The sequence below is a fragment of the Meriones unguiculatus genome, chromosome 8, assembly GCF_030254825.1.
Source record: "Meriones unguiculatus strain TT.TT164.6M chromosome 8, Bangor_MerUng_6.1, whole genome shotgun sequence".
NCBI classification, from domain to species: Eukaryota; Metazoa; Chordata; class Mammalia; order Rodentia; family Muridae; genus Meriones; species Meriones unguiculatus.
The window spans coordinates 3,372,850-3,388,855 of record NC_083356.1 but is presented as its reverse complement, the minus strand read 5'-3'; the positions used below and the strand labels follow the sequence as shown (position 1 = coordinate 3,388,855).

Sequence of the window (16,006 nt, the reverse complement as noted above, 5' to 3'; positions counted from 1 at the left end):
GGGCTCGTGGGCTCCCCTTTCCTCCACCCAACTCCCCGTGTCAGAGGCTACAGTCACTCAAAGCGATGCTTGCCATTCCAGTGGGTGCTGGGGACTTGAACTTAGGTCCTCTTGCTTTCTCGGCAAGCACTCTCCACCTCCCAGCCCTATTTCTTACAGGTTTAGACGTGGATTTGGGGGCATTGGCTATTGCTTTCATGTCAGGGACCCATAATAACGTTCTTTTCATGGCTCAGCCTATCCCACAGTTTGGTGAAGCTGTTTCCAGTGATATCCAACAGAAATTATTTCTTCCTTTTAAGTTTTCATTTTTCCTTCTTAGCTATACAAGTGTCTTGCCTGTGTGCCTGCATGCATGCCGAATAAATGCCCGAGGAGGTCAGAAGAAGGTGTGAGGTTCTCTGGGACTGGGCATTTAGAGTGAGTTGTGAGTGGTGGTGAGGACTCAACAGTTCTCAGCAAACAGACAGAGAAAATAGTACTCTGAACCACCAAGCCATGGCTCTAGCCACTGCCCAAACCCCTACCCCCACCCCCACCCCCCACCCCCCAAAAAAGGCAGAGAGGGGCTAGAGAGGTGGTTCAGAGTATCTGCTGCTCTTGCGGAGGGCCTCATCCATACTCACTCTCACCTGCTGGCTCTCTAAGCCCCTTGGCTGGCCCTGAACCCCCTGCCCTCTTGCAATTACCTCTGAAGTGCTAAGATTCCAGGCTTATGCACAATGCCTGGCTTTACACAGCATTCTTAAGAGCTACAGGCAGCACAGAAAGCAAAGGGTAAACACGGCAGTTTATATCAGAAAATAGGTCTTGTGCCAAAACACTTAAATCTGCTCTCTACATGTTTGTCCTTAGCTCTTGTAGTCACTTGCGAATCTTCTTAGACCTGGGAACGAGACAAGATAAATCAGTTATATTAGAATGATGGTTATAGCACAAGCTGGTCTTAAGTACATTCACAGGATTAGAATGTGGCATGCCGGAGGGAAAATGAATGCAGAGTGCTTAAGGTAAACCGGGAAAAGCAAGACAGAATCCCCAGCTGTTGAGGCACACTCAGAGGCTGACTCTCCGGGAGGGCCAGGGCTTGCTGCGAGCTTCTCTCTCATTGCAGGTGTTATTATACCTAAAGCTACGACATGGCGAAAACTTCACAGTGGTTGTCACTTCAGGGGATGGACTGGCCACCATTTCCCAAGCTTTCTCTCAGAAAGAAACTATCATTTTAATGACATTGCCACCGGGAAGCAATCACAGAAAGATTCAAACATGTACGAGAATGTTAGGTGCACAGTGTGTAATGTTGGAGAACACCTTGATGTTTATGGGAATGGTTCAAAAACTAACATACCTCTGCAACGCAAGTCGCATAAGCAACACCATGATAAGGTTTGTTTATATTTAACTTTTTAATTTTAAAATTATGAGGTGGGTGCTGGCACATTCCTTTAATCCCAGCACTTGGGAGGCAGAGACAGACCGATCTTTGAGTTCAAGGCCAGCCTGGTCTACAGAGTGAGTTCCAGGACAGCCAAGGCTACACAGAGAGACCCTGTCTCAAAAAAATTATGTTTGCTTAGAGAATGCCATGGTATTCACAGTTCATGGGAGCTGGTCCTCTCCCTCCACCATGTGAGACTCGGGGACGGAGCTCAAGTCGTCACTTAGTGACCAGAGCCTTTGTCTGCTGAGCCATCTTGCCACTCCTATATTTATTAACATAGAAAACTGTAAAGGTAATTTTTATTCTCCTGATATAATTGGCATTGTACAGGCTTACTGCCTCTGTATGCTGACCTAGGCCTAGTCCTGGAAACTTCTAGCCTCTGTACAATCTAAACTAGGCCTGGAATGTTTTCAGCCTCCGAGACTCACTACTGAATGAGCTCAACCTTTCTAGTTCTGAGCCCAGGGCTGGCTGGTTCAACTCAGCTGTTCTGGCTAAAACTTCTCTCCCAGCTAACTTATTCGATCTGGCTTTTCTCTTGGTCACTGAATTGCTCTGCTTGGCCTCAAACTAACTCAGCAATCTTTTCTAATGTCCTGGCTCCTTCTCATTCTCTGGCTTATTCCTTCTCTCGAGCTCTCTCTCCATTACTGTCCCAGTAGAACTGCCTCCTCTCCCTCATCCTCTGTGCTGCTCCCTTAAGTAACTTCCCTTTCCTCTCTGTTCTCTGAGAGTTGGGCGTAACCTATTCTGTCAAATCTTTCTCTGCTTTGTCCCTTTTTCTGCCACTCAATTAGACATTACTTTCAAACATGGTGCTTCTTCCTACAAACTAACTTTACCTTCATTGTTTTGGGATTAAAGGTATGCACCACCACACCTGGACCTAAGCTTTCTTTACCTGAAACTTGCTCTATACCAGACTGGCCTTGAACTCAAATCTGCTTTCCTCTGTCTCCTGGATTAAAGGCATACCTGTTTCCAGCCAGATCACACAGACCTAGAAGGTCTTTGGATGTGATCTCTTGCCAGAGCAGCCTTGTTCTGAATTAAAAGTCCTCTGCAGAAAACTGTCAAAGATTTATGTTTAACAGCCGGGCACACCTGTGATGCCAGCACTCTGGGAGGCAGAGGCAGGTGGATCTCTATGAGTTTGAGGCCAGCCTGGTCTACAAAGTGAGTCCAGGACAGCCAGGGTTACACAGAGAAACCATGTCTCAAAAAAACAAAACAAAACAAATGATTTGCATTTAGCGAAACAAAAGCAGACTTAAAAACGTGCCCGTAGGTTTGGTCAGTGCAGAGCTGTGGGCAGTAAGGTGGACCTGACGTACTAGTTGAGTTTCTCCTAGGGTCCCACTGTAGCGATATGCAGCTTAGGCAGCAGAAGCAAATTTTGGCAGTCTCAATGAAGCCTGAATAGTTTGGGCCTAATGGATTTTTTTTAAAGTGCACATCATGAGCTTATTTTATAACAGAAAAATATGTGTGTCTGTCTGTCTGTGCATGATCCCTCCAGCCTGGTATGGTGGTGAACACTGTTATTCTGGCACCTGAGAGGTTAGTGAGTTTCAGGACAACCTGAGCTACTGAGTAAGACCCTGTTTGAAAACTCACAACACACAAAAATAAAAGCAGCCATTCCCACCCGCCAAGTAAAAACCTGAAAAACTGAAAAGACTGGTAAGAGATAGAGAATCGAGGAGGTCACAGGACAAGCTGCCATCGCCCATGCCGGAGAGATGCAAACGCAGATACTGAAAATGACAACTTAATAGAGCAGAAACCCAGGGACCAAAATCCCAGTGGGTGCCCAGGCTGGGAGAAGGGACCGGTGTAACTGAGGAACTAGGCTCAGTGTGAGCCAGAGCCAGCCTGAAGGGCCAGCCACCAGGCTATCCTCTGTGCTCATGCTCTGTCAAGGGGGGGGGGCAGAGCAATCTGCTCGTATAGCCCTGCCATCAGAGGCTGCTTCCCCAGAGCTCAGCCTGCCTGAGGGAGAAGAACACCGTCTAACTAGGGAAGAGAGAGAAAAACAGAACAGAAAACCTGGGAAGAACTGATGAGGTTCAGTTCAGGGGTGCAGGCTCAACAAAGACATGGAGACCACGTGACAGCTCTGTGGGGCTCTCGCTCTCTTCACCATGGTGCCACAGGCATATCACTGGGGTGTCTCTTGCTTGCCACATCACGCTTGCACTCTGACCAAAAACATTACACAGCACTTTAAAAGGTCAAACCAGCTGGGCATGCCTGCACTCAAGAAACCCTGTCTAGAAAAAACAAAAACAAAAACAAAAAACAGACAAAAAGGTCAAACCAGTGTCTGAAGAAACTGGTGCAGAGGACACGGCAGAGGTCAAACTTTGTCTTCTTCCTCCCCTCTGTCCTTCTCATCTCTCCTCTTTCTCCCTCCCAGTTCTCCTACATCTTAACTTCTGTTTGTGTTCTTGAGACAGGATCTCACATAGCCCAGGATGGGCCTCAAACTCACAGTGTAGCTGAAACTGGCCTTGAACTCCTGATCCTCCCACCTGCATGCTAAAGCAATGTTTCTCAACCCGTGGGTCACAACAATCTTACAGGGGTCACATATCAGGGATCCTGCCTATCAGATATTTATATTATGATTCATAACAGGAGCAGAATCACAGTTGTGAGGTAGCGACAAAATATTTATGGTTGGGGGTCACCACAACATAAGGAACTGTCTGTATTAAAGGGTCGCGGGTTTGGAAGGCTGGGAACCATGCTCCTCTCTCCTCTTCTTTCTCTCCCCCTCATCTCTTCTTCTCCCTTCCCCTCCCCTCCCTGTCCCCCCACTGCTGGGTCTTACTGTGTTGTCTTGGAACTCAGGGTTAGGTAGCCCTGACCCTCAGCCTCCTGGATTACATGGTGTTGAAAGGGCCCTGCTGTTTGAGGCTGACGTCCTCCCAGTCCAGATAGCCATTCTGAGTGTGAAGGGGCAGGACTCCCTCTCCCCAGCAGGGCCTCCTGCTCTCTCCCTGACTTCATCTGGAGAGTGTCTCTAGACACAGATGCCCCTAGCCACATTTGACATATGCTCCCTGCTAGCTCTCCCCTCCCACACTTATACCATAATTAGGTGCTGTGTCCCGTTCCTGGGACAGGAGCGCGCTGTGGATTGCAAATCAAGATCCTTGAGGTGCCTAGTTCCAGCCAATTACGCACGCCTATCCTTGGAGCCCCACCCACTCCCCGAGGGATACTTAGCCTCTGTTCTCTGCAATTGCAGTTGAACTAGCTCCCTGCAGCGGTTCCCGTTCCCAGAGCGTCTGATCTCCATGGGCTCATGGGCCTTCCAAGTTCTGCACCTCGTCTCCTGCCCCTGCCATCTTGGGCTGGTGGGAAACAGCCCCCTTCCCCAGGCAGGATGGGAACTGCAACATGTGAGTGACAGCAGACTCAGCTCAGACCACAAGGTTAAAGCAACTATGACTATTGTTGGGATTTTGAGTGGATCAGAGACCCTGTCTCAAAATAAACAAAAACTAACAGAGAAGAAGAAGAAAGCATGTTTGTGACTTGCATGTGACCCCTTCGCTCTTCCATCTTTATGCCTCTAAAGCCAGCACGCGTGGACAACGTGGCCAGGTTCAGCTGGGATTAGAGGTGTGTGCTGTCACCACCACTGACCAGCCCTGCTGCTTTTTAACTTCACCTCAGGCAGGTTCTTAGGACAAGTGCAGAAGGTACCTAGGTTCTTTGTCAAAATATCGAAGGAATGGCCTCTTTCCCAGTGGCCAATATTGTTCCCCTCTGAGCCCTTTCAAGCTGGGCTTCCGTGGTCCACATGGTTCTCAGCACCACGGTCTTCCAGGGGCTATTAGAATGGCCCTTTAAGTGTTAAGGGTTTACTCAATTGTCGTAAAGCTCAAAGTTCCAAAGCCTTGCATATGCCTCAGAACAGTAACAACAATGAAATCAGACATGGTGAGGTCCTTCACAGGAGCAGCCCACTCTCCAGACAGCTTCTTTTGAACTTACTACTTAAACGGATCTGTGATGAAGACACCATGACCAAGACAACTTTTATAAAAGGAAGAGTTCACTTATGAAAGGGTTTATGGCTCCAGAGGACTGAGTCCACCACAGCAGGGAAGCATGGAGGCAAGAGGTAGGAATGTTGTCAGGAGCCACAGGACCACATCTTTTACCACCTGCAGGAAGCAGAGCGCGAGGCCTGGACGTGGGATGAAGCTGCAGAGCCTCAAAGCCCATCCCCGTACTTCCTCCTGCATGGCTGTAGCTCCTAAACCTGCCCCCAAAGCACCACCAACTGGGAATCAAATGTTCTGATGTCTGAGTGTTAGTCAGCCAAGAACCACCCGCCAGAACCAGGTGTCCCTATGCCCCAGCCGCCTGCACTCCTCACCACCACCGAAGGCCAGTGTCCTACCTAAGTGCACGCCCCACACTCCACGGCAGGGCGCACATCAGTCTGCCCTCCCCCTCTTCCTTCTTCTCTCCCCTCTCACCGTTCTCCTTCTCCCTCTTTTTTTTCTTTCTCTCATCCCTGCTCAAAGGTGGCCCTTCGAATCCCTCCCTCCCAATAAATCTCTTGCCTAAGATCTGTCATGTGGTATGATTTTTGCGGCATTCCTTGAATACCCTTTTGTGGGAAAAACCTTACAATGAGCCTATGGGGAACATTTACCATTCAAAGCCCCATTCGATCTTTATGCAGAGCGAAGCATTTTATCTTCCTGTGGTGCTGGGAATAGCACTCAAGGCCTTGAGCATGCTGGGTAAAAGGCTAGATACAAGCCTTTTACCCACAAAGCTATATCCACGGCCCACAGGGTACTTCTGTTATTTTTAATTATATGTGTGTCTGTATGTACAGGTGCCTGTAGAGGCCAGAAGAGGGCGTCATCCACCAAAGCTGGAGTTAGAGAGAACCATCTGTGTGTGACTCACCCAACATGGGGGCTTGGAATTGAATTTGGATACTCTGTGAGTACATGTTTTTAACTGCTGAGACACCTCTCCAGCCCACATAAGGCACTTTTAAAGAAAAAAAAATAAACACAAAACCCTGTAGTGGAAGTTTTGATTTCTTTAAAAACTCAGTTATGGGAGAGCTGGAGACTTGGCTCAGTGATTAGGAGCACTGTCTGCTCTTGCAATAGGACCGGGTTTCAATTCCCAGCACCCACATGGCAGCTCAGAAATGTCTGTAACTCCAGTACCAAGATCTGACACATTCACACTAACACACAAAAAAATTTTAAAAACGAAAAAGAATTTTTAAGAATCTCAGTTATGTCATGTGAACAGTTTTTGTTTGTTTGCTTGCTTGCTTGGTTTTTCAAGACAGGGATTTTCTGTGTGGCCTTGGCTGTCCTGGACTCACTTTGTAGACAATGCTGTTCTTAAACTCACAGAGATGCACCTGCCTCTGCCTCCCAAGTGCTGGGATTACAGGGGTGTGTCACCATGCCCAGCATAAACAGGTTTTTGTTTTAATCCCAAGAATGGAATATGGAGCTGCTTTTAGTTTACCACAGTTGATAACAGCTTCTTGTGGCTCAGAGAGGGGCGTGGTCTTTGCCAGTTGGAGATAGTTTAACTCTAAAACACTTCAAGATTCACTCCAAAAAGGAAGAAGGCTGCCAGCGATTGCTGTTTGCTGTTCTGCTGGATGTCCTGACCACTGAGATGGGTATTTTTCCAAAGAACCCGACGACCCTAACCAGCCAGAAGTAGCCTAAGAAACCTACACCCCCCTTTCCTCTAGCCTTCTTTCTCTCTTACTAGAGTTGGAAGGGAGGTGGAGGCATAAGAAAACCAAAAATAAAATAGAGTTAAAAAGTAGCACCTATGGAGCTGGAGAGATGGCTCAGTGGTTAAGAGCACTGGCTGCTCTTCCAGAGGTCCTGAGTTCAGTTCCCAATAACCACATGGTGGCTCACAACCATCTGTAATGGAATCTGACTTCTTTTTCTGGTGTGCATAAAAGCAGAGCACAGTGCATAAAAGCATATACATAACTTAAATAAGTAAATCTTAAAAAAAAAAAAAGTAGTGCCTACAAAAGCCCACCTCTTCATTCAAAAAGTAATGATGTTAAAAATGGACAGTTTTTAAACATTCAATTTGAATATCTCCTTTTCCGAGCATCCTTCCCCAAGGCTCTAACTCCCTTACGAGGAGTCACCGACCACAATGGAGAGCTAAAAGAGTTAGGGACAGCAGCCATGGCCATGAAGAGAATACAAATTATTCATTTCCTCCTGTGACTGCAGAGTGAGGCTAGATGAGAGGGAGAACCCTAGAGTCTGAAATAAAATTAGAGTATTAATTACGCTTGGCTCTGGACATTTTAATTACTGATCAGATAAGCTCATGTAAATGAAAAGTGACTAGGAATGTACTGAGACCACAGATCTTGCCATGGAAAGGTGAGATAAGAAGTCGCTCTGCTATATGCATACACACACACACACTCTTTCTTATTTATTATTTAAGAAAAAGAATTTTGAGACGGTTTCTCTGTGTAGCCGTGCTTGTCCTGGAACTTGCTCTGTAGACAAGGCTGTTCTCAAACTCACAAAGTTTTATCTGCCTCTGCCTCCCTGGGTCTGGGATTAAAGGAGTGTGCCACCATCGCCCAGCTGACACAAATTCTTATACATTCAACATGTACTTATAATACCAGTCCAGAATTCCCACTTGTTCATCCCCAAGCCCTAGTAGGAAATTCATATCAATTTAATGCACAGTTTCAAAAAACTAGAGGCTCAAATGTCCTTCAGCCAGTGAATAAACAAACATACAGTCTAGGCATACAATGTTCTAACACTACTCAGTACACAAAAACTATACAAAAACTAATTATTCATACAGTGATCCAGATGGATCTCATAGGCGTTATACTTCAATTCATTCAACCTCCTGGGAAAGGTAAAACTCCAGGGACAAGACAGGTAGGCAGGGGCTGGGTGGAATGCTTGCCTGGCATGCCTGCGGCCCAGGTTCCATCTCCAGCACTGCATAAGCTGGGAATCCCAAATCTTAGGAGGTGGAGGCAAGAAGATCAGGAGTTCAAGGCCAGCCTGCGCTGCACAGTGAATCTGAGGACAGCTACATGGGACCCTGTCTTTAGAAAGAGGAGGGGGAGGGGAGAAGAGGAGAGGAGAGGAGGCAGCTGACGTTTCTGGACTGTTTAAACAGAAAGCCAGGCAGGTTCCCACTGTCTTGGGTCTGTCTGGGTCAGGAGCGGGCTTATAGAAGTGAGGCAGATGTACCTCAAAGTTTTGTACATCTTGTCTGAAAGCACTTGAGCTGTTCCCGCCAGTGACTTTCTGAGGCTGTGACCGAAACACCTGAGGGAAGCCTATATGGAGGGTAAATCTTTTTCCCTTCATAGTGCTAGAAGGTTCTGTCCATCATGCCCAGGAAGGGGCAGCAGAGCAGCGGGTGACAAGGGATGCTGGGGCGTTCTGTGGGGCCACAATGAGAGGACGAGGACACCTGCAACTGGGGTGAGTCTTCCTGGAGACTGTGTCTTCACACTCACTCAGATGAGCTCCCCCCACCCCACCCTGTGGACTTCCAGGAACGTGCAGTGCCATAATGTCCAGCCGACCCCTTCTTTCCTGATGTGTGCTCCCCCTCACCTCCTCTCTCTCATCATGTCCAGTGGATTACTTTTCTTTATGCTTTAACACATGTGTGCTCTATGTGCGGATACTTAGCATATACATGATTTGGCTTTGCTTTTGAAAGGTTTTTAATTGTGTGTGTGTGTGTGCATGTGTGGTGGCCAGAGACTGGTGATCAGGTGTCTTCTGTGACCACTCTCCACTGTCTTTTTTGATACAGGGTCTCTCACTGAATGTGGAGCTCATCAGAGCTCCAGGGATCTGCCTGTCCCTTCATGTTCCCACCTAGCGCAGGGATTACAAATAGGTGACATCATGCCAGCTTTTCTGCATGTGTGCTAGGGACCCAAACTAGTATCTTTTTTTTTTTTAAAGGTAGGAATCTCCTTTATTCCTTTTCAAATTAAGAGCAAATGTGGAACATACACCTTTTAGACAGGTAAGCCATATTTTTGAATATTTATCTCGCCAGGACTCTGCAACATTCATATCTTGTCTTTCTACTGAAAGAAGCTAAGTTTTCACATCAGTCTTACTCAAACATCAGGATAATCGTACACACTTAGGTTTTTATGTTGATGTGGTAGACAGTGTATCCAATGGACTACCTCTCCAGCCTTTGTTTGCTTTTGAGGCAGGGTCTCATTGGGCAGCCAAAGCTAGCCTTACAATTTTGATCCTCCTGCCTCAGCTTGCTGGGCTGTTGGGATAACAGGTGTATGCTGTGGTGCTGAGAGGTCCAAAGTTTAAAATCAGAGTCTTAGGGCAGCATGACTGAAGTCCTGGATAAAAGTTTAGACAAAGGACCAGGTTAATTAAGACATGTCCAGCCCACTGCAGGGAGTAATCAGGCTCAACCACTTTCCTTCCTGCACTTAAGAGATACCTTTTCCTGGCAACCCACCCAGAAGGCTCCTAGCTTGTGACCACAGAGTGTGCTAATTGCTTTTCCCTAGCAACAGCTAATCTTGGCACCTAAAATAAACCCCCCTACGCAAAGCTTGGAGCCCCCGCTTGTGGTTTTGCCCTTTAAAACCTTGTTCCCCTAGACCTCAGGGCTGAATTCCTCTCTGTTTCCACAGAGAACTTGCGACTCTGGCTTGAGCTTGTATTGAATAAACCTCATGTGTTTTGCAACAGACTCAACTCCTGGTAGTCTCTTGGGGTCTCACAATCTGGGCACAACATTTGGAGGTCCCAAGGAGATTCTGAGACTTCCCAGGACCCCAGGACCTCAGTCCAGAGGGTCCAGTACTGGCCAGTGAGTGTTGTTTGTCTCAATGTCTCTGTGCAGTGTTTGCATCTACTTTGTTCTGAAAAGCCTGGAGATGTCTGTAAGAGTGCAAGCGTGACTATAGGGAAGATGTATCTGGAGAATCACAGCCACCGAAGTCAGGGAGACATTCCTGGTTTCATCTGTGTTTTGGTGGACATTCAGGTAAAGTCCCACTGTTGGGAGGTGGTTCAGATAGAACCCATCACTGCTCTGAGTTTTCATGGCAGGGAAACCAGAGCGGGAATGTGAAGGCCCAGGAGTCTAAGCTTAAACTGCAAGATGGCTACACGACCACTTTGTTGGCACTTGTCTTCTTGTTTTGTTCTTTGTGTTTATGAAAAATTTTTTGGGATGGATGCCGTGCCTCCTCCGGAGGGGGATCCTGATTCTGTTCTGGAGGAATTTTCTGTAGAGGAAACAAGACCCCCTCAGCTCCTCACTTCCCTGTGCCATTTTCGACTTCCCTGCCATGAAGAGCAGACAAGCACTTGGTTTCCTTATTGTTGTCAGGCACAGAGTGGTTACTTTGTCCGTGCTTGCCTCTGTTTCATTTCTTGTATTTGTGAATCTTTGTGTGTAGTGGACTGTGACATCCACTATGGGACAGATGAATTCCTGCCCCCTTGACTTGGCTCTCACCCACTTCAAAGAGGTTAAGGCAAGAGCTCACAATCTTTCAGTTGATGTGAAGAAAGGAAAAATAATTACTTACTGCAGCTCAGAATGGCCAACTTTTAATGTCGGATGGCCACCAGAGGGAACTTTCCACCTTCCCACTGTTTTGGCAGTGGAAGATAAGGTGTTTCAGAAAGCACATAGGCATCCTGACAAGGTTCCTTATACAGTAGTTTGGAGAGATTTGGTAATGAATTCCCCACCCTGGATTAAGGCTTTTCTTCCCCCTGCTAATAATCCTCCTGTTGCTAATAATCCTTCCCCTATAAGAACTCCTCCGACTACAGATGCAGATGCAAGTCCTGCCACTACACTGGTGATGGACACAATGGCATGTCCCAAGTCTTCTGCCTCCCTCTACCATGTCTTACAGGACAGCACACCCGAGGATAATATTTTTCCACCCGTACCTTATAGGCCTTCTCCCTCACCCCAGGATCCACCAGTGCTGGCATCAGCACCTGCACCGGCACCAACACCTCTTCCACTGCCTGCCCTGGGCCAGCCAGACGGTCCAGTGCAAGGCACCCAGAGCCATTGGGCAGCTTCCCCACTTGGGGAACCAGAGGCAGATTCCAAAGTTCTGCCTCTAGGCCATGAGGCCCGTGGATGACCATGGAAACCAACCCCACCATTATTACCTTTCAAGATGGCTGACCTTTATAACTGGAGAACCCAGAATGCTAATTTTTCTGAGAATCCAGGAGACCTAATCAATCTTTTTGAAACTGTGCTCTTTACTCATCAGCCCACTTGGGATGATTGCCAACAGCTCTTACAGGTTCTTTTCACCACAGAAGAGAAGGAATGTATCCTTCTGGAAGCCCGGAAAAATGTCCCAGGGAACACTGGTGTTCTGACCCAGAATCCAGCTGACATTGATGCTGGATTTCCTCTTATCTGACCCACCTGGGATTACAATACAGCTGAAGGTAAGGGGTGCCTGTTGGGATCTGTAAGCAGGCATCTCTACAGCCAGCCCTGAGGGACTTGACAAATGGAACATCAGGCATCTGTGAGGCCACCTATGGACCACCTGCATACCACCTAAAACCAGCTGTGCATGCTCTGGGTCACCTTATCAAGAGAACTCACACCACCACCACCACTCTTCTCTTCCCTACCCAGAGACGGTTTCTGCGACCCCTTCCCTTAATAAACCTCCCACGTGGAACCAGTCATGTGGCATGATTTGTGAACCCGCCGTGTCACTTTGCTGCACAATCCTGGCCAAAATAGGTGCTTTCAATGGCTATGCTACATGGTGGTTGCTTTTGATGCCAGCACCCCACTGGAGCTGCTGGAAACCTATTTCATTTCAAATCCGCCTACCACCCACTTTCTGGCAACCAGATCACTACCTCCTACATGCAACACTGGCTGGATTGATGAGTTCCCCTCAATGGTCAGCATAAATGTCTCTCTTGATAAGGGAAGACTGACCATTGAGTGTCCGGCATCTTTCTAGTAGCTTTTGAGATGGAGGAGCCCCCAACTACGGTCTTCACTGGCCACAGTTGACCGTTTTTGCTGACCTCCATTTAGGGCTTCCTCTTTCCCTTGGGTGAGATTTTTTTTTCTTTTCTACTGGCACAGTTTCACACCCCTCTCTCTTGCTCATCTACAAAAATCCTAGCACTAGGTAAACTGTGCCTCCTATGGGCAACTGTGCCCTGGTCTCTAGCCAATGCTGATGAGCTGTTGGATCAGGTAGGGCCATACTACTCCACTGAGCCAAACCTTGCCTTTGGATTTGGCAGGTCACTGACTCCTACCCTCCAATGGGAACTGCCAATTTGTCTGTTCCTCCAGCATCCCCACATTAAATCCCAATATTTTATAGGATCTTAATTACTGTCAGCAATCTGGTAAATGGAAGGAGGTATCTTATGTTTAAGCTTTCTATCTTCTCCACTCTAAACCTTCTCTCTGTTCTTCCTGTCCTCCTAACCCAACTGCTAGCTATAAAGTCTCAACCTCAAGAATTCTCTACCTTTGATCCCCTGGATGAACCTCCACCTCGCCGTTCACAACCTCCAGCTTCTTCTCAACCTCTGGCTTCTTCTCAACCTCTGTCTTCTCCCTCCTCCTCTGCTACCTCCTCTTCCTCTTTGGCTTCTCCAGCATCCTCATCCACCTCTCCAGCCTCCCAGCAACAGGCTGTCCTAATTGTCCTACTTTGACACCTACTTTCACCCTACCAACAGCTATTAGCCCCCTGCTACCTGCTCTCACTCTACATGAAGTCCCCTTCTTCTACTCAGCATAAACCAGCCTCAATTCTCCCCTTGAGGAGGTGGCTGGCGTGGATGGCTTAGTTAGGGTGCATATTCACTTCTCATTAACTGAACTTTCTTAAGTAAAAAGAGAGACTAGGATCCTATACCTCTAATCCTTCTATTTTCATTGAAGAATTTCAATATCTCACTTAATCTTATAGTCTTACCTTCCATGATATATATATATATGATATATGATATATGATATATGATTCTTACCAACAACCTTATTACCCAAGGAGCGCAGGTGAGTTTGGGAACAGGCTTGAATGCATGCAGATGAGGGTCACCAAACAAACACAACACATCTGGTTGGGGCTTGGGCGGTGCCCGACCAGGATCCATATGGGATTATAATACCCCAGAAGGTATTTTAGCCAGAGATCAGTTCATGACCTGCCTCCTGACTGGTCTCCACAAGGCTGCCCTTAAGCCAGTTAATTATGAGAAGCTCCAGAAGGTCGTTCAGGACAAGATGAAAACCCATCTCAATTCCTAGAGTGCCTTACAAAGGCCTTCTTACAACATACTAATCTAGACCCCGAAAGTACAGAGGGTAGGCAACTTCTGATGACCTATTTTTTTCTCCCAGAGTTACCCTGACATCAGGACTAAGCTTAAATGCTTGGAGAGAGGACCTCTGACTCCACAGGCAGAAATCTTAGTGCTGGCCTTCATGGGAGACATGAGAAAGCCCACAAGCAAAAATACCAAATGCTAGCCAAGGCTATCCAACCAGCCTCAGCAACTACCCAGGCTCCCTTGCCTCCTAAGGCACAAGGACCACCGGGTTTCAAATGTGGTCAAGAAGGTCCTGTTTCAAATGTGGTCAAGAAGGTCACTGGGCTGGGTTTTGTCCTAATCCCCACAAGCCACTGGGGTCATGTCCAAAATGCCACCAAGAGGGACATTGGGGTGTTGATTGCCACCGTTTCTCCCATGATATGGGGGCATCACTCCCAAATCACTCTCTGGCTAATATCCTAGGCCTGGCTATGGAAGGTGCCCAGATTCCCTTGACCTGACAACTGTCATCACTAGCAGGGAGCCATAGGTAATTTTCATGGTATTGGGGCAGCTCATCTCCTTCCTTGTGGACATCGGAGCACTTACTCAATCCTGACAAAGTATTGGGAACCAACTTCTCCTTCTAATTCCTCTATCGTTGGGGTAGGGGGACAGCCTTGCTAGCCTCGCTGGACTCCACCACTTAACTGTATTTTCAGGGGTGTTCCCTTGACTCATTCCTTTTTAGTGATGCCAGCCTGCCCAGTTCCCTTGCTGGGAAGGGACTTTTTAGCTAAAATGGGAGCCTCTATCTCCTTTACTCTACCCATTTGCCTGACCCCAAACCTCAGGGGACTTAAGCCTAGTATTACTGACCTTGTAAGAAAAAAAATCTTTTGCCCCACTTCCTCTCCCTTTAATACTCCTATACTTGCAGTTACAAAGCCCAATGGAACCTACCATCTGGTTCAAGACCTCTGGCTTCTCAGTTCTGCCTTTGAGCCCCTCCACCCTGTTGTAGCTAGCTCCTATACTCTCCTCTCCACTGTCCCCTCAGGTACCTCCCATTTCTCAGTTCTGGATGTCAAGGATGCATTTTTCTCTATTCCCCTGGACGCCAGTCACAAAATATCTTTGCCTTCACCTGGACTGACCCTGACACCCTGGTCTCTACTCAGCTTACCTAGACTGTCCTACCCTAGGGATTCTGGGACAGCCCACACCTTTTTGGCCAAGCAAGCCCTAGCCTCTGCTCTACTCTCCTTTTCTCTACCTGAATCTAAACTTATACAATATGTAGATGACCTTCTCCTCTGCAGTCCAGCCCTACGAGTTAGCCAAACTAACACCTCTGCTCTTCTAAATTTCCTATCCATCAGGGGCTATTGGGTCTCACTCTCCAAGGTCCAACTGTCTATCTCTGTGGTCACTTACCTGGGACTAACAATAACTCCAACCCACAAGGGCATCACCCTAGATAGAAAAGACCTAATACAGTCTTTGGCAGTTCCCTCTACTAAAGAAATTTTATCGTTTCTGGGAATGGCTGGTTTCTTATGTTCCTGGGTCCCTTCCTTTTCCCTTCTGGCCTGCTCCTTATATGAGGCAGCTTTAGGCCCCTTGCATGAACCCCTTCTTAAGCCCATTACTAAGCCCTTTCAGATGCTCTAACAGGCTCTTCTTGAGGCCCCAACCCTACATGTTCCAGACTTAAGCCGTCCCTTCTCCCTCTATGTAACAGAAAAAAGAGGGATATATCCTTGGAGCCCGGGGTCACCAACTGGGACCCTCCTTTGCACCTGTATCATGCCTATCAAAAAAAATTAGACTTCCAAGGATAGGCACCCTGCATTCTTGCCTTAGCGACTACAGAGCTCCTTATTCAAGAATCCAAAAAACTAACTTTTGGGTCACCAGTTACTGTCTTCTCTTCTCACAATCTGTCTCATCTTTTAACGCATAAAGGCTTACAAACTTTACCTCCCTCCAGGGTTCTTTCCTTCCAGGTGGAGCTAACAGAAGACTCTACTCTTACTTTCCAACCATGCCCACCTCTTAATATTTCAAACCTTTTCCCTCAATCTAACTCTGACTACTCCCCGTCTCATTCTTGCAATGGAAACTTTAGAGGAACTACTGCCCCACCCCTCGCACATACAGGAGGGCATATTACCTCAGGCCATGTATACCTGGT

At 47.4% G+C, this 16,006-nt stretch overlaps 1 protein-coding gene and 1 long non-coding RNA gene across 2 annotated transcripts in view; one reads left to right on the top strand and one right to left on the bottom strand.

Moving 5' to 3' along the window:
- Window positions 1-796: 796 nt before the first annotated feature.
- The window catches only part of LOC132655745 (protein FAM186A-like), a 41,104-nt gene continuing 25,894 nt past the window's right edge, over window positions 797-16,006 (bottom strand). The window contains exon 5 of the mRNA XM_060388625.1: window positions 797-886. Coding sequence (XP_060244608.1) covers window positions 865-886 — 22 coding nt within the window. The 3' untranslated portion in view covers window positions 797-864. The remainder of the gene's footprint in view (window positions 887-16,006) is intronic.
- LOC132655980 (uncharacterized) lies at window positions 8,863-12,262 on the top strand. Its single transcript, XR_009593934.1, has 3 exons — window positions 8,863-8,955; window positions 10,370-10,513; window positions 11,463-12,262. It is a non-coding gene; the product is annotated as an uncharacterized LOC132655980 (long non-coding RNA).